The 23,877-nt window shown below is 38.9% G+C and overlaps 1 protein-coding gene across 2 annotated transcripts in view; it reads left to right on the forward strand.

Annotated features, from left to right (window-relative positions):
• Window positions 1–23,663, forward strand: part of KLF3 (Kruppel like factor 3) — a 33,943-nt gene extending 10,280 nt beyond the window's left edge. For both annotated transcript variants that reach the window (XM_016140708.2, XM_016140709.2), the window contains exons 2-6: window positions 4,386–4,481; window positions 11,666–12,152; window positions 12,798–12,948; window positions 17,749–17,909; window positions 19,774–23,663. In XM_016140708.2, coding sequence (XP_015996194.1) covers window positions 4,425–4,481; window positions 11,666–12,152; window positions 12,798–12,948; window positions 17,749–17,909; window positions 19,774–19,955 — 1,038 coding nt within the window. In that variant the 5' untranslated portion in view covers window positions 4,386–4,424 and the 3' untranslated portion in view covers window positions 19,956–23,663. The remainder of the gene's footprint in view (window positions 1–4,385; window positions 4,482–11,665; window positions 12,153–12,797; window positions 12,949–17,748; window positions 17,910–19,773) is intronic.
• Window positions 23,664–23,877: the final 214 nt, after the last annotated feature.

Here is a 23,877-nt window from a genome sequence, read left to right on the forward strand (position 1 = left end):
GCAGTCATTATAAAGTTGTTGTGATAAATATGCTCTAGCTTCGAGAAAAGCAACTTTCAAAGGAGGTTTGGTAAATCATAACCTCTTTTCATTATGGGCTGTATTTCTAAGCTCTGTAGCACATTTGTATCCTCGTAAAGCAGAGGACTGGGTAGGGCTGCGAGACGCAGCTATATTACACCAAAGCTATTTAATACGTGATCACACAGTTTTTCATTTTGGCAAAAATCTGACCATATTTTGGCGTCTGAAAAGTCAGAAGTATAAGTGGAGAGAGTGTGAAGGGAAATCTGTTTCTTCCTTTTGAAGGAAAATTCAGCTGTGTTGGCCCTTTCCAGCAAAATAACATAGTTGGAGAAGATGACATTTGCTCTAGTTACAGAAGATTATTTTGGCAATGATGTTTCTATATTTTTACTTTTACGTGCCTTGATAACTTAGAAGTATGAACCAGTTTTGCCCTTTTTTTTTCTTTTTTTGAATACAGTTTTGTTATTCTGGGATTGACTTTCTCTGCTAGGCTAGTTATATACAACTAATATGTAATTGTATTTATGATTGGAAAATAGTCGTTAGAAACAACACACCCACATTTGGGGTCTCATCGTGTCTGTGACGCCCTCTTAAAGTGGTTAACAGAATTCCTGAGCCTGCTTAAAACTCACTGAGTTTAAAGACCCTGACATTGGCACTCGAAACACTGCCAGTTTCCTAGTCTAATACCTGTCTTAGCACGCCACCTACTGGTTCTACTGAAGATTGCTGTCAGTGTTGTGTAATAGATTTTCAACAGCATTTGCATTTTTTTTTTTTTTTTTTTTTTTTTTTTAGCATTCTTCTAAAATAATGGCAGCATCCCCAGAGCACTGAGCTGTCCGTGCAGAACTAAAGCCACTAAATTCAGAGAGTCCGATTCTTCCAGTTACTTCTCAGTTACTTGGAGGGCACTTTGGAGACACTGCAGTCTCCAAAGACAAAGTCAATACCAGTGGCAAAAGTGGTCTATTCAGAGATGGACACAGTAGGTACAGAGTATATGAGGGGGTTTTTTGCAAATAAATAAACAAAAGCCTGATTTGTGTTAATGTGTTATAGAATTAACAGATTTAAAAATTGGCACTGAGATGAATGTAAAGCTGCCCATCTCCACCCCCATTCCCAAAAAACTCTTGCTGACGTTTTTCTTACATGTCTATTACCTTCTCTTGTTCCATATCCTATGACTACCATTAAAGGCATGATCAGTTACTTTAGAAGCTACCAAGTTGGGAGCAAAGTGCTGGTAGACATGCGACTGGACAGTGAATTTGATTCTGTTCAGAGTGATATTTGAATTTTGCAGACGTTTTTTTTTTTCCCCAGGGATGTATTTAAGAATTTCAAAGTGTCATTACTTTTATAATGAGAAATATTCCTTAATCACAACTGAGTTACTTTAAGGTACAGTTCTGAAGAAATATACCTTTACAATTCTTTTTTTCAATAAAAATGAATCAGGTTTTGTTGGAATGGATGCTTCGTATTAGACTATTTTTTCTCATGATTGCTAGCCTTACAAAGCACTCATTTTCTTAAAACAAAAATTAAAGAACAAAAGCGATTTCAATAACGTCTTAAATTATCGAAGATATAGCAGGTTAATGTGTAATCTGTTTTTAAATGGATTCAGTAGTCATTGCTATAGGCATTAGGGAAAGCCATTGAAGGCTTTATGAGCTAAATGGTGGAGTTAGCATTTGAACCAAAATGAACTCCAGAGCCCACCATCTTAATTCCACTGTCTGCTCTTAGGGGTGGTAGAACATGCAGGCTGAGGTGTGGAGATGCGAGGAAGCCGTTGCCATGGTGCAGGAACAAGGCCCTACATGAGATCTCAGTTAACTTTTAAACTGACTTTAGTCTGAATCTTCTTAAGGGCGGAGGGGTTGACCTCTAAGGCTAGGTATGTTGGCAAAGAGGCAGATACCTTACATTGCTCCAGAAGCTGGAACCAACAACTTAAGTTCTGTGTGTACAGTGTGTGTATCCAAAAATTGTATATTTGTTGATATAAACGATTTAGAAGGCAAACAAATGTGTGTGTGTGTGTGTTAAATTCTAATTTAATCTTCTTTAAACATTGTGGGTCCAGATTTTATAGGAAGTAGATGAAAGAGATGCCTTCTAATTTCACATGTGAGAAGAGTTGCCGCATGGCAGGGCTAGGATGCAGCTCCTGGGTCTCAAGACCAGGGCTTTCCTTATATACCTGAGAATATGAACGCTTTTATTTAGAAAGATTTGCATCAAGAAGCTGTTGAGTGGAGTGGATGAATCTGAAAGAGAGGAGTCATTTTAAAAGGCTTGGGGGAGGGGTGGCCAACCGTGGGTCAGGGCTACTGAATTATTCGACCTCATTGATATAAGCAGGAGGTCTCACATCTTTTGTTTAAGGTCCGCTATGGGGCACTGGACAGCAATTCTTAGAGCCGTATCCATCTGTACAGCTGCTAGGCTGGGAATTGGTTGATAATAGGTCTCAAGGCACAAAAGGGGTTTTTATCCTTCATTATGAAATCATCCATTTTTCTCTGGCTGTTGGGGTTTGTTCTTGCTATACTACGTAAGAGGGAAGTAGCACCATTGATCTGAGCAGTCTGGTATTAGATTTTGTTTGCAGATTAATATAATACATCCTGTGATGTAAGAAAATTGAATTTTGAAGTCAGGGCCTTATGTTGAGTTAATAATGATAGTTCATGTTGTCATGAGACCCAAAGCAGTCTTTCTTCAACAGAGCATTGAAGCACAAGAACTTACACAGTATTACTTTTAATATTGTATGTGAAGATATCTTAGTTTAACTCATAGATCCTGGGCACAACAAACTACACGATTGCTATCATGGAGGTGGGATGAGGAGTTTTAATACTGAAATAGAGGAAGTAATCCAGAACCAGGGTCTTTTACAGCTCTTTCAGGTAGAATAGTCTTAAAACTTGTTCACTTTTCCACCCAAACCAAAGTGATCTGTAAAGGCCTCGCCTCTAACCAAAGCACTGAGTACTTAAACCAAATTTGGATAGTAAGTGTCTGAGGCAGGTTGTTGAAGGTCTGGGTAGTAGCTGGGCAGTGATTCCGTAACATGTGAAGTGCAGTTGAATGTCGAGCAGACTACTGTTTTATCCTGTGAGGGAGCAGTTGGTTTTATGTAGACTAGTGCTAGAAGTGGCCTAGTGTAGGACACAAGAAAATGCATGGGTAACACAAGCAGAACAATGGAAGCAGAGAGGGGAAAGACTGTACAGGATCAAGATGCAAATTTCCTTTGCATTAGGATAAAGATTGGCTGATTTCCTAGTGAGAAATTTGCAAGAATGGGTGTGAATACAAGTTCATATTCTTTAGCTATAAAAAGTGCTTAGAAAACAGTAAGATGGGGGTGTGGGGAGTCTTAAGACCTGAATAGGCATTTCTTAAAAGAAGAAATGTAAATGGTAAATAGAAATGAGAAATTTAAGAATAAAAACAATTGGCCATTTGGATTCTAACAAATTGACTAAATTTTTTGAAGTGATAAAACACATTGCTGGTAGAAGTGTTGGGAAACAGGTTCTACTTTATCGATGGAAGTAATAGAGCATCTCTTCTGGATGATATATAAGATGCTTTGGAAAATATACATGCCTGTCACCCAAGAATTCCCTTTCATAAAGTATATCCTAAAAATTAATTAAGGGTATGCAGGAAGATGTAAGTATAAAGATGCTCATTGCTGTCTGTAACAGTAAAAATTTAGAAGCAACCTAAGTGTCCTATAAAAGGGAATTATTCTTAAAAACACAGTGGCATACTGAATTTGATGATATGGAACCATACTTAATGAAAAAAAAAATTGTCACAAATTGTCAAGCGAAATTATGGGGTCTAAATTGTATGCATGCAATAATTGATTTAAAAAGAGTTTGCAAGGTTAAAAACAAAGATATTAATGATGGTTGTGTCTAGCTTTTCTTTTTCCCTTGATTTTTTTTTTTTTTTTGTAATGAAAATAAGGAAAAGATGTTTAACATTTGTATATAACATGGACTTCTCTTGAGTTGCATAGCCATCTTCAGCTTTGCTGCTAAGAGGGGCTGGATATTTTGTTCCAGAAATATCAGAGTTTATGCATTTGAGTTAGGAATGCAAGTTGGCCCTCATCTGGTTATAACCATGGACTCTCGTTTTAATTATATAAAATATGGCGTTTTTCATAGGTAAAGGGAACAAATTCCAGCCATTCCTGGGGCTATGAAAAGGAAGAAGCAGGGAGGAATGGGTGAAGAATATTTTATTTTATTTTTATTAGCTTATATTTAAAGTGATCTTGGGAATTTAAATGAACACCATGTTTTGTTTTCTAGGCCAAACACCAGAGCACCCTAGAAAGCTTGACTAAAAGAATGCTCATGTTTGACCCCGTCCCTGTCAAGCAAGAGGCCATGGACCCTGTCTCGGTGGTAAGTTTTCCAAAATAACATTATCATGTGTTGTGTTATTCTTTAAAGTTACTCATTACTTAACAGCTGTTTGATAGGGAAACTGTTCAAAGCCCCCGACAGTAAGCGGGGTTAATAACCTTCTAGCAACTGTACATCCTTGAATCAACTGGATCCATGTTTCCTTAAGTCCCATGCCACACACACACCCAAGATGAGATCAGCATGGAACTTGGGCCACCACCAAATCTCATTACGCCAAAAGCAGGTTTACAGAAACTCCTCAGTTTCCAGTTTTTTAGTTTAGGCTCTTAGGATTATTGGTTTCGGGGGTGGGTGGGGGGGAGTTTGGCCACTGATTTTTTAAAAAAATTAATGTACATCTGGGGACATCTTTTTAAAAACTCATATATACTGTTTTTGTGGTTAGGAAGTACTTTCTGAATGTACCTACAAGAACTCTGTATCAGGAACATGATGACTTAGAGGTGTTTTTTTACTCAAGATCATCACCCTGATTATATAGAAGAGTTTCTCAAAAGTGTTTGAGATTGTCTGTTTTTCTTTTTGATACTGGAAGCAAAAGATATTTCACTGGGTCTCATATAGTGTTTAGGGTATGTTTCACAGAGCTGATTAAAAAGATGAAACAAAAATCACATGCCCTATCTCATCTGATCTCGGAAGCTAAGCAGGGTCGAGCCTGGTTAGTATTTGGATGGGAGACCACCTAGGAATACCAGGTGCTGTAGACATTAAAACAATGAAATATATATATATATTTAACAACTCAGTCCTTTTGCTTGTAGAAATATATTAAGAATAAAAGAATTTGCTTAAAAGCCAATGACAGCCGCCATATGGAGCTGTGACTGCACGAGAGGTGACTGAGGAGAAGCTAGCAAGAGAACTTGGCAGTGAGGAGGAGTTCCATCTCCCCGGGAGGAGTCCGTGGCTAGGAGGGAGTTGTGTTCATATCCTTTTAAGCATCTTAGTGCCAAGCTGGCCCTTCTAAGCCAGGCCCCTTAGATACTTTTCAGCCACCAAGAAAGAATAGTAATTAGTCCGGTATTTATGCAAGTACAACACTAGTGCTGTGGACCTGAGACGTGGAGGACAACAGAAAGGTGTGTTTCACCTCAAAGCAGGGATAAGACGGGAGGAGATCTGATTTAGTAAATAGGAAATAAAAGGCAACATTCTCACTCTGCCTCCCTCTTGTCTTCCTGGGGCTTGGAAAATATTCACAAGAGGAAAAAAATTGGCCCGAATTGTATATGTGAAGGTTGATAATGACACACTTGCAAAATTAGATCGTCCTTATGCATTGGCTCTGGCAGTTCCTGCCAAGAATGTTCATAGAAGACATGGGGGTCACTCTGAGGCCCTTGAAACCGAGTTGCCCTGGATATTCCTAAGCCAGTGATGTGTTTACCACTGTGTACAATGAAAAGTTAAGTCAGAGTGGCTTTAAGGAAATAACATTTACATTCCAGCATGATAACTGGTTAACCGAGTGTCTGAATATGATAACTGAGCAATAAGCATTTTATTAATCAAAAACTAAATTGACTTCTAATGTTATTCGATGCTGTCATCGTATTCATCAACCCATCTCTCCCAACTATTGCATGATCACATTGAAGGAAAATTAAGCTATAAAATTTCTCTATTAATTATATCCTTGAAATATGAATAGGTTTTTAGTACTAGAGAATATGATTAATTTCATAAATGATGCAGAACCATCATGATGCACTTTACTATTCAGTATACCTCCAGTGCTTTTAATCAAGCATGAAAATAGGGCTCAAGAGCCTAATTTAAAGCTAAAATGGAGATCTATGTTGCTAAGTTAGTTATATCATGTTAATTATCTCATGCAAGTGTAAGAAAGTGTGCATAATTGAAAAAAAAAATTGAAATAAAGTGCATTTGAAGTAATGGTTATATTTGTAATGCTGTAACTTATATTAATACATGAAGCTAGAATATGTAGAAGTATTTTACAATTAATGATCTTTTTCTCCTTTATGCTCTAGTTTTCAACTTCAACTAATGCTTATAGAAATTAATTAGGTCACTTCACCAAAAGTTTGTGTCAATCCTTACAATGAAGTTTCTTTTTCCTAATTCATTGAAACCTCGGTTAACTGAAACATTTGGGGAAGAGAGTGTTGTGATTATGTTTTCACTCTGAAATCTTCAAAGTTCATTTTTCCTGCCTTCATAGTAGGAGTGTATTAAACCTAATTTATTATTCCTTTATTGCTTTTTACTTTTTAATTCCATCTTTGACCTGAAGGTTGAAGTCTTTGGTTATCTGAGTCAATGTTCTAAACATTAAAGGCAGTATAGGACAATTTATAAGATTTTTTTTCGTTTTAATTCCAATTATCAATAAAAATATTTTACAATGACTTATCTCCCCTCCCCACCCCACCCCCCCTTCTCTTAAAAGGAGAGCATAGCAGAAGCAATATGCTTATTTGGTATTTTGCTATAATTTAGAGAAAGTGAGGAAATGTCATTTCTCTCTTACCCAAGTATAAGCCTTCATACCGTCCTGTGCTTTGAGGCAAACGGTAACGCTTGGGATTATCTTGCTAAAATTTATAGGAATAGGGAGCAGAGTAGACCCTACCTGCCCAGGTCCGTGCCTGGATCTCTGCTACTTATTCTCAACAAATACAACGTTGGCAAAACCACCAACAGCTCCCTGAGCCTATTTTTATTATTTTTTTTAATTTTTTTGTTGTTTTATTATTTTTTTAATTCGTAAAATTCAAGATTATAATTTGTAAACTATACACCATGTGAATATAAAATGCACATGTAAAGGAATTATTTTTACCAATACATTTTCAAAAGTGGGAAATTAAAGAATTTAACTCAGGAAGTGAGAAAGGAAACAAATTTTTATCAAGAATTCTTTCTTACTCTATTCCTATAGGAAGATTACTTTCGAAAGAAAGTATGTTCTTTTTTCTTTCTTTCTTTCTTTTTTTAAATAAAAATTGTTATCTAACAGACTCCTTATAGATCGAAAAGTACTTAAAGTCACTAATTCCTCTGCTCTGTTCTCCATGACCCTCTTGAGCTGGATAGAAAGGGGACTTTCTCCTTTTGTTTACATAGAGGGGCCTGACATTTGCCAGAGTGTTTGCTTATAAAGGCACCTGCCTTTCTGCACCAGAAACCCCACCCTTAGCATGAAGATCCCTTTGAATTGCCATCACCATCACAGATGTTCACTTGTTAAAAATAAAGAAATTAATGAATAGAGAAACAGAATTCATTCGTGTTTCAGGCAGTCACTCCATCCATCTAAACTGTTTTGTAATGGAAAACTCACCAAAATTATTTCCCATATATAAAGGGATAACTTTAGAAAATTATCCAAATCCTGAGCCTTTTTCCTCATCATAATTTAAAAAATTTCTTTGAGAATCAAAAGAATTGGAATTATTTTTAGCCTTGTTAATTGTAAAAACTGGATCAGAATATGCTGATTCACTTCATTCATTCAGTATTTATCGAACTCCTGTGGCAGGGCCTCATCTCCCATCTAGTGAGAGGAAGCATTCAGCAAATAAATGCACACAGTGTGGAGGGGAAAGCACTTTTCTTAGTAACAGATGTTTTTGAGAAGTGCACCCATTACTGTTCCTCGTCGGGGTTGGGGTCAGGATCGCCTTGCCGGAGCCTGGTCTTCGGGCTGCTCTGGTCCAGCATGCAGGGTCTTTGGGTAGGCAGTATGTGGGGGGGGGGGGGGGATTGGGTGACACAGGATGTCCATCAGTGGCCAGAGGCCCCTATTCTGTCTGATTTCAATTTGGGGCCCGTATGGCCATGTTTATTTGCATTGCTTTGTTAGAAGATAGGAATGGTCTGGATCAGAGAGGAAGCAACTGGGACCAGGGTGTTACCCACCCAAGGCATACACCCCAGGCATCCTTTTACCAGTCCAATCTGGGAGAACCAGATTGTTTTAAGCGGATTGCAGTAGCTCGTGTCCTCCACCCAAATAATTAAATGTGTCAATGTCCTGATAAACATTGCTGTGACATTTGCTAGTGAGACATTTCTTCACCCTTTTGTGAGGCAGTCAGACTGGAAATAGTTAAGTGTGTACTGAACTGTGTGCCCAGATGTGTCTCCTTACTTTTAGCTCAAACACCACTCAACAATACAGGAGACGGGACATTCCCTGGAGAGCAAACTCTCAGCAAAACTACATAATGTTTAGAAACTTTGACTTTCTATGCGGCTTTCTCTTTCTTTATGGCTTGAGAAACCTAAGAATATTATTAAATTTACATATCTCCCAGGTTCTAAATTCCTGCTTGCCTTAAACTCACCCACACATAGAAAAATCCAGCAATGACAGCAATAAAAGTGTCCTCATTTTGCTTCCTATTGAGCTGCCAATAACTTGACATTAAAATCTAGGTCATAGGGAGGTCGTTGAAGAATAGGGCTGAAAATAAAGGCAAAGCTACATTTTTTTTGTGAGTAGAAACAATTAATGCTGCCTCCCATTTCCTTAAGTTTTTGTTTCTAGTACCAGAACTTTTGCCCTTTAGAGAATCATATAATGCAGGTTAAATTTTAGAACTAGGAGAAATAGTTCCCCCTTGTATTTACTTCATTAAACCCTTATTATACATTCTATGTGTGTGTGTGTGTGTGTGTGTTTTGGTCTTTGAACCTTATGCCTCACAATTAAACAATGTTAACATTCTTATATATCTTGTAGTGTACCTGTGTGCCTGGTTCTAAAAAAAGAAACAGTCCTTTCTTCATTTGATTCTTAATATATAACTCAAAGCTGTTTTTTAAAAAAATTCATATATTTTATATTTCCTGATTTTATATCCTTCACATCCTTGTTTTCAAGCAGTGTTACTAATGAAAATTCTTCCCTCCCCCCTTTAAATGGTACTTAAATAATTTCCCAGATTTTAATAATAAAAATTAGTATTTTTATTTTTTATCTCAATCATAGAGAGCTGCACTATTCAAAAGGCCATCTGTGCACCCAGGGCTACTCCTCAGTAATTCAGAATCTACAGTTTGAGAGGATGGAAGCCCATGGCAGGGCACATCTCTTGTATAAGAAAAGGGACTCTTAGGACCGTAGTGTGTGTAATTTTAACCTTACTGCCTCGCAGTACTACTGCGACAAGTTTTGCCATATCCTGATGGCACCTGCGCTTCTAATATTTAGTTAGTAATTTTTCTTGCTTTCTTTTATAGAATCACTTTTTTTTTAACATAATACATTTATTTTAACAGGGAACATAATATCACTACTGTAAACAAAAGTTTTTTTATGCATTTAAATAAACACCTAATTATTTTAAAGCATGGTATGCTCATCACGTGCCACCTGTAAGCATCTGCAGTGCCTCCCGAGGGATGTGTACTGGCATCACTGTTCTAGGAGACCGTACAGGTTATGATGATAGGGAGAAAGAAAGGACAGGAGGAAAATACTTAATCTGAACAATGAGAAACTGGCATCAAAACCAGATGAGGCCACTGGGGCCCCTGTTCCCAGATACTCGAATCAGTAGGCCAGGAGTAGAGACCAGGCATCCGAGTTTTAGTAACATCAGCACAGTGATTCTGATGCATATACCCAGGCAGAGAATCGCCCAGTGGGGCCCAGGAAGGGTGTGATCTTAGTCGTAATCCCAGTCAAAACCACTGCTACCCCACAGTTATTCATAACTCAACAACAGTGGCCGCTAGAGGGGCCCAGGAAGCTCAGGTATTAATAGTGCATTTAAGCCGATTAATTAGAAAGCCCCCTTGGAGGGTTTTCTTGGTTGTATCCTGAGCTAGTATTGCCTCAGAATCATAAACGCATAGAATTTAAGAGCTGGAAGAGAGGCACAGTGTTTTGCTGATCACTTTCACGGTAAAACATTCAGATAAAGTAATTTTCTGCAGAAAGACTTGACATGTTATCACTAAAAATTTTAGTTTCCTTAAAATGCCTACACATAAAGAAATGGCTTATGTTTAATTTTTTTTTTAAGCATTCTACAACAAAGATTTTTTAAATTTTTAGTTAAAGAACAGAGTAATTTCAGTGAATTCCATGGCCAGGGACATTAACCAGCATGTGCAATTATTATGATTATATTTAAAGCTGGTAGATAGAGTTAGATTACCCTGATATTAGAAGAGGGAAGGGTATTTGAAGATCAGATCATTTGTAGAACAGATCTTAGAGGAAACAAACCATTTTGTCTCATCCGGGATCTTGTTGGCTTATCCTCCAGCCTCTTTTGATGGGGAGGGTAGCTAGGGGTAGAAGAGAGAACACTGGGCCCCAGCTTGTGTGCAAGTCACTTCGAGCATCACATGTCCTGATTTGAGTCATATTATATTAGCCTTTTCTTACAGTTCTGCGTCATCCACAAATTTGGAAATCAAGTCATCTTCTAGAGCTTCATTCAAACTGTGAATAAGGCCGTTAAAGCCAAGGACATAGCTACATTAGTGTGGGTGGCCTTCAGTGTATAGGTGTGCAGGGTGACTGGCCATCTGGTTTGCTTGAGACCAAGGTGTTGCCCAGGTTGTAGGACTTTCGTGCTAAAGCCAAGACAGTCCCAGGCCAATTAGGACTATTGGACATCCTAGACAGGGATTCATCAGAGGCTCAGGCCACCCAAAGGTGCAGCTCCGTTTTCCACATTATATACACAAGTATATTGTGAGGAATGTTCGGTGCCCTGCTGCTGAGGTAAAACACTAAAGCCAGAGAAAGCATTTCCTGCCAGTTAAGAAACTTCGTCAGAAAAGCGACGAGGTTAGTTGGCTTGACTGGGTCTTGGTGAACCCCAATGCTGACTCCCAACAATAAAGACCTGTAAGGATTCTCTTTGCTCACCTGTTTCAGAATTTTGGCAGTTATCAACCTGAAACGTAATATTTCACAAGGGCATCATCTTAGAATTAAATTCGAGATTTTTTTTTTCAGGTGATACAGGGTTACCACATTAACCTTAGTTCTTATGTTTATTAGACCAGCTAACACATAGCATTTTTTCAGGGTCAAGCATATATCTGAATCCAAACGACTCTAATAAAGTCCATGAAATTGAAAGTGCCTTGTTTATTTTCATCTTCATGTTTCAAGCATATGTACTTATTTGGCTATTGTCCACATTTCTGTTTTTCCTTTCCAATAGTCATACCCATCTAATTATATGGAGTCGATAAAGCCCAACAAGTATGGAGTCATCTACTCCACACCGTTATCTGACAAGTACTTCCAGACCCCGGAAGCCCTGTCACATGGGATGCAGATGGAGCCAGTGGACCTCACCGTGAACAAGCGGAGTTCCCCGCCCTCTACTGGGAATTCCCCCTCCTCACTGAAGTTCCAGCCGACACACCGGAGAGCCTCACCTGGGCTGGGGATGCCGTCTTCCAGCCCGCCGATGAAGAAGTACTCGCCGCCTCCACCGGGAGTGCAGCCCTTCAGCGTGCCGCTGTCCATGCCACCGGTGATGGCTGCTGCCCTCTCCCGGCACGGCATCCGGAGCCCGGGGATACTGCCTGTCATACAGCCCGTCGTGGTGCAGCCCGTCCCCTTCATGTACACCAGTCATCTCCAGCAGCCGCTCATGGTGTCCTTGTCCGAGGAGATGGAGAACTCAAACAGTAGCATGCAAGGTAAGCTCCGCCGCTGATGCACACTGCTGCTCCAGCTTAGCATGTCCGGTGGCTTCACCAGACAGCCTGGGTGAGAGAGCGAAGGAAGCAGAGAGCCAGAGCTGTTGAACTCTGAAAAGGAAATTTTCCACTTAGCGTCTGCCTAAGGCATTTCCTTTTCTTTTCTTTTCTTTTTTTTTTTCAAGTGTTGATACTGGAAGAGCTCCTAAGAATCAGACCGTCTGTTTAATGCCATGAAATGATTACTTTCACTATGCAGTTGTCAACTGCAGGATAGTAAGAATCTTGACTTTTTATTTTGCTTTATAGCATGCCAGTGTGCTTCTAGGTACAAAAAGGCATTTAATACCTTTAGCTCATGGTGAAAACTAATGGCTATTAAAAGCTATCTTCTTTACTGACTAGACCTGGGCAGAAGCCTGGGATTAAACGGAGATAACTAAAAATCATAAAGAATCATTTGGGGGCTGCTTACTAGCAAAATAATGGTCCAGAGAAACAGGAACCCCTCACAAATTCATTGCTGCCAAAAGCAGATAAATACACATCAATGTTGTAAATACGAGCTATGCAGTAAGCTTCTAAAAGCTGAAATTGTTAAGTTATACTAGAGTGACTTTTCTATTTTTATTTATTTTCTTTTAGTACCTGTAATTGAATCGTATGAGAAGCCTATATTACAGAAGAAAATTAAAATAGAACCTGGGATCGAACCACAGAGGACAGATTATTATCCTGAAGAAATGTCACCCCCTTTAATGAACTCAGTGTCCCCCCCTCAAGCATTGTTGCAAGAGTAAGTACGTTTTGGTCTCCCCGGCATTTCCGTAGCAGCGTGCATCTTGGGACCTGGCATGGAAGCACAAGCTTCCGACGCGTGATGCATGTGGTTTGCCAGGAACACCTCGTAGGATGTGGCAGCCACTGGGCAGGGTGGGAGGACCTGTCCAAAAACCGCTCTGTTACGTGGACAGCATGTGACAGTGACCTCAGGTCACCCGTGAACTGGTCGCTCATGATTTTGCCACCTTACCAGATATATCATTTTTATCTTTTTATCTTTTTTTTTTTTTCATTCTTCCGGACCATGTGTAGTTTTTCCCTAATCCTAATCCCAACGTGGGTTGACTTTGGTGTTCTAAATATTGCACTTAAGGTCGGATCATGAAAATGGTTCATACGGACACATGCCGTCCTTCCAGTTGTTACTTCTCATAACGTATACTGTTTCCATCATGGGGACTGTCTGTAATCATAGTCTTTGGGCCGACCATAAGCCCAAGAAAGACGGTCCAAAACGGGTCTTGCAAATCAGTGGTGGCGACAGAAATTGTCCATGTAGCTCAGAGAAGCTCAGCATTGAAAAAACTTTATTATCTGCTCTTTTTAATCATGTCCGCCCCCAGCTTGTTCAGTCTGCTTTAGAACTGCCATGCAGTGGAAAGTTTACACTGTATTGGTCAGAATCCAAGCACCTGAACAGTGGTGTGTTTTAGGTCTCGCTATGATGTGATGATGCCACACGCAGGTTAAATAACATCGTTGATGGGACTTGCTGTTAGATATCCTTGACCTCTACCAGTGATTACACTGAGGCTGTGTTTTAAGTAGTTAAGGAAGTGACCTTGGGAGCTGACATCTTGGAACCCAGCTCTGCTCTCCGCCATACGTATGACCTTGGGCTAATCACTTAATCTTGCTGCCTCCATTTCCTCTTTATTTTCATTATTGGTTGTAATTCTTATTATTATCATTATTGCTATAATTGTCCCGTGTTATCTTTCAACATGTAGTGGTCAGCTTCCTAGTACAGAGGCAACAATTATTGCCCTCAGGGGCCCTTCCGTCATCTTCCTCCTGTATCACCTTTTCTCCACCTGAACAAATGTGCTGCCCACCTTTCTACGTTATCTTCTCCACCCTTCTCCTTCGCACAGCTAATCTGCAACGAAATGTAAATTCCGTGGTTTTGTTATTGTAGTCATATATTCCCTGATGGATGAAGAAAAAAAGTGAATTTTTTTACCCAGCTACATCAGCAGGGAGAATATCTGATGGATTTGTACATTCTTGTTTTTCATAATTTCATAGTACCTTCTTCTCCCCCCAAAAAGAAACTTTCCAGGTGTTTTCAAAGGAGTTAATTCTCTGAGCACGAACATGCAGGAGTCAGAGCAAACAGAGAACTGAGAAGCCAAAACATTAGATACCTCGCCTGTAATCACACTGTTACCAGCGGAGGGGGCCCGAGCTTGACCTCCAGCTTCTAGATGAGCGCTCTTCCTGCCATTTTTAACCCATATCAAGCCAATTGTGTCTGGTCGTGCACTCCACTGAAAGGAAAAACAGAAAGACTGACCAAAACGCACATATCTTTGTAGGCTGAATTACCTCTTTTTCATGATGACAGCTGGTGAGGTAACTGGCAGCGTGATTTGCACATGTAATTGTTCCTGCCTAGGTGATGGATGACAAAGCTGCTATCAAGCCAGCTGCCCACATAGGGGTAGTGGTGGGGGAGTGGAATCTATTGACTGAAAGGGGTTATTCCAACGTCCAGGGTACTGCGAATTACAATATAAAACGTCACGAAGGAGAATATTTGAAGGCAATATTCTGTGCCCTGAATGTGGCTGAAGAGAAAGGACTTTTTCTCTTAAGTAATGTTCTCTGGATGATCTCAACCTTGATGGCTTTTAATAATTAATGAGCAGTATGCTTAGTCTAATGCTGACCTAAGAATGTGTTTTGCCTCTCAAAAAATTCAACAGATTAGCCACAACCTGGACGTGTACTTTTCAAGTGATTTTCTCACAGATGCGATTAAGTAATGTCTTGGAGTGTGCCCAGTTGCAGCCCACATAGGAAACCAGCTAGCCAGGAAAGAATCATTTGAAACCAAGCACCTAGTACCATTATGATGAGGCAGCCCTAATAATATTTGCCTAAGAAAACTTTCCTTTAGAGGTAGACTTTAAAATACAGCTTTGAAATCCATTTGCTTGATTACATAGAGTTATAGCTTTAGAATTATTTGTAAAGGCACTCAAATGTATATCAGGTTCCTTTTGTTATATATTTACGTGTGTGAAAATGCATTTAGAACAAAAAGCTTGAGGATCAGATTCCCCATTTGTGTATGTGAAAGGTAGCAAACATAAGAGAAGGGTCAACAATGACCAAGTTTCTGATATTTAATAGCTGTTCTAACTTCTTGGTTGTAATGATCCAAACAGCCTCTTTAAAATGAGCAGCGAGGAGACCAAGAAGGGTGAGATCTCAAAATCTGTAGCATCAGCCTGTACCAACAGCTGGCTCTTTAGAGATAGGGATGATTACCACCCTCGAATGATGATACTGTCTTCCCAGGTTGACGTTAGCCAGAGTAGAGATTTCCTAGTCTGATGCCAGGACATCCCCAAAACTCACGAAATTAAACAACTGTAGGGGCAACGTTTGCAAATGGGTTTCTGAACCTCGAAATAGCAACAGCTACTGTCGAGTAGATTTTTATATCTGGAACAGATCCTGTTCTTCAGTGCTTTGTGCACATTACTTACGACAGCCTTCTGCGATTGTATTATCCTCATCCCCCTTTCACAGAAGTGACGCCTTGCCCAGGGGTCATAGGGATTGTCAGCAGCAGAGCTGGGAGGTAAAACTAGAGCACACTGGATTTTACGCGCCTTTATGTACAGAATGAACAATTGGAAAAAACGATCGTAACTAACTATTGCACAGAAACTATCAGACAGATTCCCAATCCATAAAAGCTAATAATTGGGAGAGGCTACTAACGTCATCTAGGATACTCTTCCTGTAACCCAGAGGCATATGAGATGTATTTGACCATTTATTTTCCCCCCAGCATTTTACTTTCTGAAGTTCTCAATGTAAAGGAAACATTTTTAATTGACGACATTAAAATTAAAGGTTAAAATTTTTGCCTTTTTATTGAATAATTTTAAATTGATAATTCAGCTTTATAAAAACTTTGTCCATAAACCTCTCACTTCTCTATTTTCTCTGTTATTTGTCTGTACATTTATTTATAAAATTGAAGTTTTTGTTCTTTTTTAACCCCCCTCTCACTAGTTCATGTGCATTTTTCCATGTATCTAAACTTGGCTATTTTATTTTTCTGTGTTGCCCATCTAGTATCAGGGTAGGAAGGTAGCGATATTCATAACTAACAGTTTTCTTTGCTAGTAATAAAAGTGAGAAATAAGTAAGGTCATTTAAAATAATCACACCTTATATTCTCTTTTAAGTCACTCCGTAGCATGTCTGGAAAAGTTACTAATAAAGGACATGTATTTAAATTTTTACCAAGATAAAAGAAGTTTCATTTCAGGGAGTCCCTTTTAATTTTTATTATCCTTTTTTTATCTCACAAGCTTGAGTGTTTACCCCATTGAATTCTTTATTTCCTTTTCACCAATCTTTTTTCTCCCCTACACACTTGTATAAAAATTTCATATGTGATTTGGAACATCTTAAGAAATTTAGGTTCAAATTGAAAAGTAAAAGAAGTCTTTCTTTATAGTTGGAGGCCAACCACATAAGCTTGCAGCAAGTAATTAGTCATTAGGAAAGTAATGAATGGCTTAGAATTAATGAATAGATTAGAAATTTTAATTACTTACATGAATCAGCAGAAGAAGTCTGAGAAAACTACAGATTTTTCCCAACTCTTCCCCATCTGCCTTTTCTGTCCACCAACTGGCTTTCTGGAAAAGAGAGAGTCCGAAGTAAGTTTAACATGATTCGATTTGTGCAAATGCAGATTGTGAGTCTGGGTGGCAGTCATCAGGAAGGTAGGGAGACTGGCAGGTGCCCCTTGAAGGAGCCGACACTGCTTTTTGGAACCACTGTCATGCTGGCACTGCCGCGAAATTCTCCCTCTAACAGGAAAAGTAAGTGACAGTAAAGATTTTAGTCATGAAGACTGCAGTGGCAACCTTTTTTTTTTTTGGAGGAGTTAGCATTTGAAAATTAAATGGGAATTGGTGATCTTTAAGAGACCCCAACTAAATACCAATTACGAAAAGAATAAAATGTAGATATGACCTACAGTATGGTTGCCTGAGACTTAGGAATTTGACCTTTCACATGTTTTCCTAAAGAACAATAAGTGAAAATCAGGGCAGCCTATGAAAACACAGTGTCCAGCATTGCCTAGTGCCATAAAATTCTGTAAAGAGGCAGATTTTGATTGAGAGAAAGAGACTCTGCTTGCACTTAGCGCCTCCCTCTAGTGTAGCGTAAGCCTTCTTACTGTCGTTACTTATCTACATGTCTGTCTCCCCCTAGAGTGTGAGCTCCTCGAGGGCAGGAACCCTGTTTTTATTCATCTTTGTGTCCCGGTGCCAAGCACAGTGCCTGGCTCATGGTAGGTGCTCACTCAATGTTTGTTGAATGAATATAGCAGTGCTTCTTGGGTTGATCAGCTAATTTCTTTTTTGTTTATTTTATTGGGTTTTTTTTTTGTTCGTTTTGTTTGTTTTTGCCCAGTGTTGTTAGTGTTTTTGGTAGACAGAAAAAAAAGGACGAGCCTTTCACTCAACATTCTGCGTTTTAACATTGGATTTCACAGGAATCACCCTTCAGTCATAGTACAGCCTGGGAAGAGACCTTTGCCTGTGGAATCTCCAGACGCCCAGAGGAAGCGGAGGATACACAGATGCGATTACGACGGATGCAACAAAGTGTACACTAAAAGCTCTCACTTGAAAGCGCACAGAAGAACACATACAGGTATCAGAAATACAAGACTCACTTTACCTCCTTAAAGAAATATTAGAATGAAATATTAAGGCAAATATTCTAAGTTTCAGAGGTTATTTTAATGAAATTTGTTCAGGCATCTTGAAAGTTACCGTCGTCCGTAGATGTCTCTGTCATGAAAACAGGTTCCGATAAAGATTCACTTTTGTAGTGTGAGCATAGATTCGAGGTTCTCGCTCTAACAAGGTCCCTCCCAGTCGCTTGCCGTTCTATACTCTGTGTAGTGAAGGAGCCTGGAAGGCAACACCTCCACCGGAGCAGAGGGGAGCCCGCTAGCGGCCATAGGCCCATTTCCTCAAGGCTGTGCGTGGTCTTCTCGTGGGCCCTCATTTCATGAATGTTACACGTTATCGGATTCACAGCATCAAAAGGCACTTCTTTATGCGAGACAAATAGATGCAGCAGTTTATAGAAATGGAGTTGGGGTTATTACTCTCTTCTAAAATTCAGGGAACTGCTATGGGACTTGCCTGCCATATCTGTTCCTAGAATATGTTTCATCCTGCCCAGTGTTGAATATAGAGTGTGCAGCCAGATCTTTGTATAGGTGACGAAAACAAAATTGTTCTTGGGTTCTTAAACATTTTATAGCAAACTGTCTTAAGGAATTCACATAAAAATGTTTTAAACAACCTGATTAATTGCAGTCAGTATTGGTGGTTAACGTTTACTGTAGGTCATATCTGACCTAACCTCAAACTCTTTGGTGTGAACCTCTAATGCAACAATAGTTTGCCTCTGTGTACATCGTTCTTAGCTAAGGGGAATAGCCTTGCCTTTAGGAAACACCCAGTCACCAAAATCTGTGCCCAGGAGTCATAAAAACACGTCCAAGGCATTAATGGGACCTGCCGTGGGGAGGAGGGGGTCAAAGTCTAGGGGAAGGTTAAAAAGGCAGTGGGTGTTTGCATAATTCAGATGTAGGAAAAACATCCTCTTAGCATTTGAATGCTGTGCAGCAAAGCAGATAATACAAATTCTGAATATCTCATTGAAATGCCAAGGAACGAGATCGCAGCCCTGTTAGGTTTCTAGAGAACAAGTAATAGTAAATGGGAATTATATTGTGATACCCATTACCTGTTATTTATACTTTAAACATGTAAGAAAGCCATTCACAGCCTTTTAATTATAAAAGCCTACATACTGGCTCTCCCAATGATTTTCCCACAAGGGTCTTCTGTTCCTTACCTGCAGATGTACCGTTATTCCACAGGAGGGGTTGGAGAAGCCTGGTTTCTGACAGCGTGGGGAGGAATTACTAAATTTTTAGTACTTCTGAATTAAAACATTATGCTTCATCATAGTTATAGACCAAACAGAAGATAAGATGTTGAAATCCCTGACACATACTTCAGTTGATAGAGACTTTAGATTTTTAGAAAACTATTGAAAAGAATAAAATCCCACGAACTTTCAATTCAGACTTTTCATTGAATGGCTAGCACTGAATCTAAGGTCCTAAATAGTTTAAGACAATATACAAATACAGATCACCAGGAATTTCTTGTTATTAATCCCTACTATTAAGGACAAAACCAAGCTATTTGGCACCTCAGAATGGATTTAATGCCTTTAAGCTTTAAGAACTCTTAAAATTACACTCCTCTTGGGGGGTGGGGCAGCAAGCCAGTAAAATTTTTAAGAGAATTAGTTCATTTTTTTCTTTCTTGTCCTGTAGTGCTTATTGAGGGACAAATGGATGAACATACCTTGGAAATAATCTTTGTCAACAGCTTTAGCTCAAAAAGTTTAATTTTATTGTCTTTACTAATTAATAGACTCTTGCTGTCAGAAAAAAAAAATAAACTCTTATCATTTTTCCCTGTTGCAGGAGAAAAACCCTACAAATGTACGTGGGAAGGGTGCACATGGAAGTTTGCGCGGTCTGATGAACTGACAAGACATTTCCGAAAACACACTGGAATCAAACCTTTCCAGTGTCCAGACTGTGACCGCAGCTTCTCTCGTTCCGACCACCTCGCCCTCCACAGGAAGCGCCACATGCTAGTTTGAATGCCTCCGGCTCCCGCCTCTGCGGGCTCCCCACTCGCCCAGCTCTCTCTCTCTCTCTGTCCTCCTATGAGCTAACTCATTTTTTACATGTACATTTTCATTTTGATTCAGCTGGTCTGAATCTGAATTTATATCATTCAAACTTCCATATGGTCAGTAGTAAATATTCTCTAATCCTCCCTCTCCTTACCACGGGTCAGACCTAAAGAATGTGAACACTTTTTTTTTTTTTCCGGGGATGCTAAGCAAACCCTTCTTACAGATAACGTTTAATGTAATGAGAATAAGGGAACATGTAAACTAACATATAACCAAATGTCAGTTTCTCCGTGTATTTCTCAAAAGAATGTCAAAGTAAATGTATTAGAAATACAGTATCCAGCCTGCTCGTCTTTGCCAGAGACGTTCCCGCCTCTGTGCGCTGTGATCGCATTTTGTGCTGCACGGTGAGAAAGAAGGGTGGAAGGAAGCTTTCCGGGCTTAGCTAGAAGGGCAGCAGCAGTTCAGGCTCGTCCAGTCCGCTCTGCCATTGTCCTTCACTGATCTTGCTTGTCAGCTCAGATTTATCACTTCATCTAAATTAAGTCCTTTACCCTCCTTTGTGCCTGCAGCTGAGAAGGAGGTCTTTGCCACTCCTGGAAGGTGAGCCAGAGCTGCAGACATAGGTGGGCGACGTCAAGGGATAGATGTCATTGCGTCGCACCGAGATGGAGCAAAGGGGTGTTGGGCAGGGCAGCAGGGCAGGAAACCAGCCATTTCTCCTAGGCCAGGGGTTTTGGGTGAGATGCCATTGTTGGGTAAGCTGTGCAGTGCTTCCCAGAGCTTCAATCTCTATGCGTATTACCTGTGCAGAATCATATGGCAAAGCCCGGGGTCACCCATGCTCTCCTATCTCCTAATTCCTACAATGTCTTTAATATGGATCATCAAGTATTGATAGTAGGGATGCCACAAAATATTTGCCCAGTTATGATTTAAAAAAAAAAAAAAATCTTTGGGGTAAGGATCTGAATGGCCTTCTTTTTCTGGCCTACTTACAGCTTTTTTTTTTTTTTTTTTTTTTTCAAACAGGGAAACATTAAGTGGTAATTGTATTCCCGTATCAAATTAATCATATAGCTTTCAGACAGAAATTTTTCTGTGTGAGCTATAAAGTGCCAAATCGGCTGTCATTTGTGTTCATGACCTATATCATAAATAAGCATCTGCTAATGCTTTCGTAGATTCATTAAGACCTGAGTGACACTATTTGTAAATATAGTTGTGAAGCACACGTACCTTTATTTGGGGGACAGATTTCTGAAAAATATAGAAAATCATTGTTCAGATATGGATATATGTAGCTCAAAAATCCCCAAACGTTTACTGTTGGAGCTGGCAATCTCCTTTCACTATCAAGTATCCTGTCAGAAGAACAAACTGAAAATGACTCGTGTTCATGTCGAAGATAAATAGCACCAATATCGGGGGGAAATTTTTCAAAAGCAGGCTTTTGAGCACCATAGTCTAAATGCCAATAAAAATAATTCATGCATAGAAATGCGATTGGTCCTAAATTTGAAGGAAATGGTGACGGTGGTCAAATGTGGGCGCGTATACCCAAATGAGCCTTCGTAAAGGACAGGGAAGAGAGAAGAATGGAATCCTGAAGATGCATCCAAGCCACAACTCGGGATCCAACACAACCTTGGAGGAATACACTGTTTAATTGTGTTTAAAACATCAGTGAATAAGTGATTCTGGAGGCCTGAGAATTGTGTGAGGAGCTTACTTTAGCGCTATCTATGTTAATAAAAGTTAGTTGTAAGGACTGCGTGCCTAAGATATCCACCCTTCAGCCCTCTGAACTGACTGAAAGGAAATGTAGGTGAGAAATGCAAAATTATTCAGTATCTTGGCACTTGGTTTTTATTTTCTTTTACTGTTTAAGCACCACAAAATTTGTTTAGAATATTAAAACATCCTAATTGGGCTCTTTTTTCTTTTTGTTTGCAACTAAGATACAAATTGAGAGATAAAAATGGCTCTTGGATTCTCTGCTTATTGTCTGTGTTGTAAATGCCAAAGTTTATTTCTTGAAATGGTTCTTCCTCAACACCGAAGAATTAAGTTTGAATGCAAAGAACTTTCTCGCTTTGACGGAGATAACCAGTTTGTGTGTTCCAACCCATAAAAGGTTGGGAAAGGGGCAAGAGAAGGTAGAATCGATTTTCTTTGAATAATTAGCTTTGAGTCTGAGTCCAGTGAATAGTTTCATGGGTCTTCATGAAATTTAATGTTCACTATGGCATATTAAAATTTTGTTCGAAAGCACAAGCAAAACCCTGGCAAGGCTCTACTACATTACTATTTAGCTTCCTTAGATTATGCTAACAGTTCATTAGTAAAGATCCTTTAACTCTGAAAGAAAAACAAGCCAGAGAAGCCATTTTCTGTTTCCGTGCTGGTCTACATACTTTAATTACCAATTGACTTTCCAAATTTTCCTCTTTTTTATATTTGTATCGTACTATGATAGTTAAGAAATTTAGTCTCTTAGTCATTTTTAGCTATTATCATGGGAGACCTCAAGTACAAGGTAAGATGCCCTTGAACGTGTGGTTTTAATGGTGTGCCATGTTACTATCAATGGTGATATTTAAATTGGTGAGAATGATTTGTAAACGTGGAGTTAATGCATAAATTGTTACAGAATTGCTTCGGTTATTATCCAAGTGTCATCTTGGGGGAGAAGTCAGGAAAATTAGATCTGAATCCATCATTTTAGAGTTTTAAAATGTGAATCTACGTCATAAATGGGCATTAACATTCCAAATCACTTGGTTTGGAGAATGTTAGCAGCATAGCCATGTTCAGTTAAGAAAATGCTAAAAATGCGGAAGTTGCAAGAGCCTTGGAACAGATCTACAGGGAACTATATATGTGTATGTATATTTTATTAAACACCCATCTGCACTATCAGTGTTGCACTAATGTGGAATTCGAAAGACTATATTGCTGATACTGTATATCTGCATGTCATTCCTGGTTAGATTGTTTTAAAGACAATCTCAAAAATCTAAAGTTTTAAAATAATTCAGTTGGTTTGAAAATATACAGTCATCTTGAAGGAATTGCTGTTATACGTGAAGTTGCTCAGAGTTGTCTTTATTTTCTTCTTGGTCAAGGTTAACAATTTCTAAATTGCAAATTCACTTAAGAAATAATACATTTACAAAACCATTTTCCATGCATTAAACGAGGGCTACAACAATATTATGTTTTACAAATACTAGCACTTTTTTTTGCTGTTATGTACTTAGTGTTAGAGGGTCAAAATAATCTTTCTGCTTAGCATCTCTTAAACCATACCTGCAAGTATAGCGGGATTATTACATTTACAGTACTTTAATACTTGTATAAACTATGCAGAAATTTTTAATAAAGTGTAATATATTTTATAAGCTAATAAGACTGAATGGGTAAAGGTTTTTAGCATGCATTAGTATACTTGCAAATACTGAAACATTTTGGTAATCTTTCTTACTAAAGATGTGAATGTTTAATGTACCTTCTCTGTTTCTACTCTGTAGTCCAATGGGAATTCAGTAATGACATTTTGTCATGTCAAACTGTGAACATAAATTTGTACTGTACAGTCCTCATATACTATATACAGTATGCAATATATGTATTATATACTTGTTAATAAAACCATCAGAATATTAAGCATGATTGTGTGAGTATATATGCAGAAATCACTCAGAGCAAAACGTACCGCCAAAACATGTAAGAGACCCTACTTAGAAATTTCAAAGTAAATCACACTTTGATAGGCAGTCGTTGTTGGGGGAGGGAAAGAAAAACATCTAAATGGAAGGTGCACTAAACAAAGTTAACTTACGCCAGAATCTTATGTTTCTGTTTTTTTGTTTTTAACAGC

Source organism: Rousettus aegyptiacus, unplaced genomic scaffold (genome assembly GCF_014176215.1).
Source record: "Rousettus aegyptiacus isolate mRouAeg1 unplaced genomic scaffold, mRouAeg1.p scaffold_m13_p_10, whole genome shotgun sequence".
NCBI lineage: Eukaryota > Metazoa > Chordata > Mammalia > Chiroptera > Pteropodidae > Rousettus > Rousettus aegyptiacus.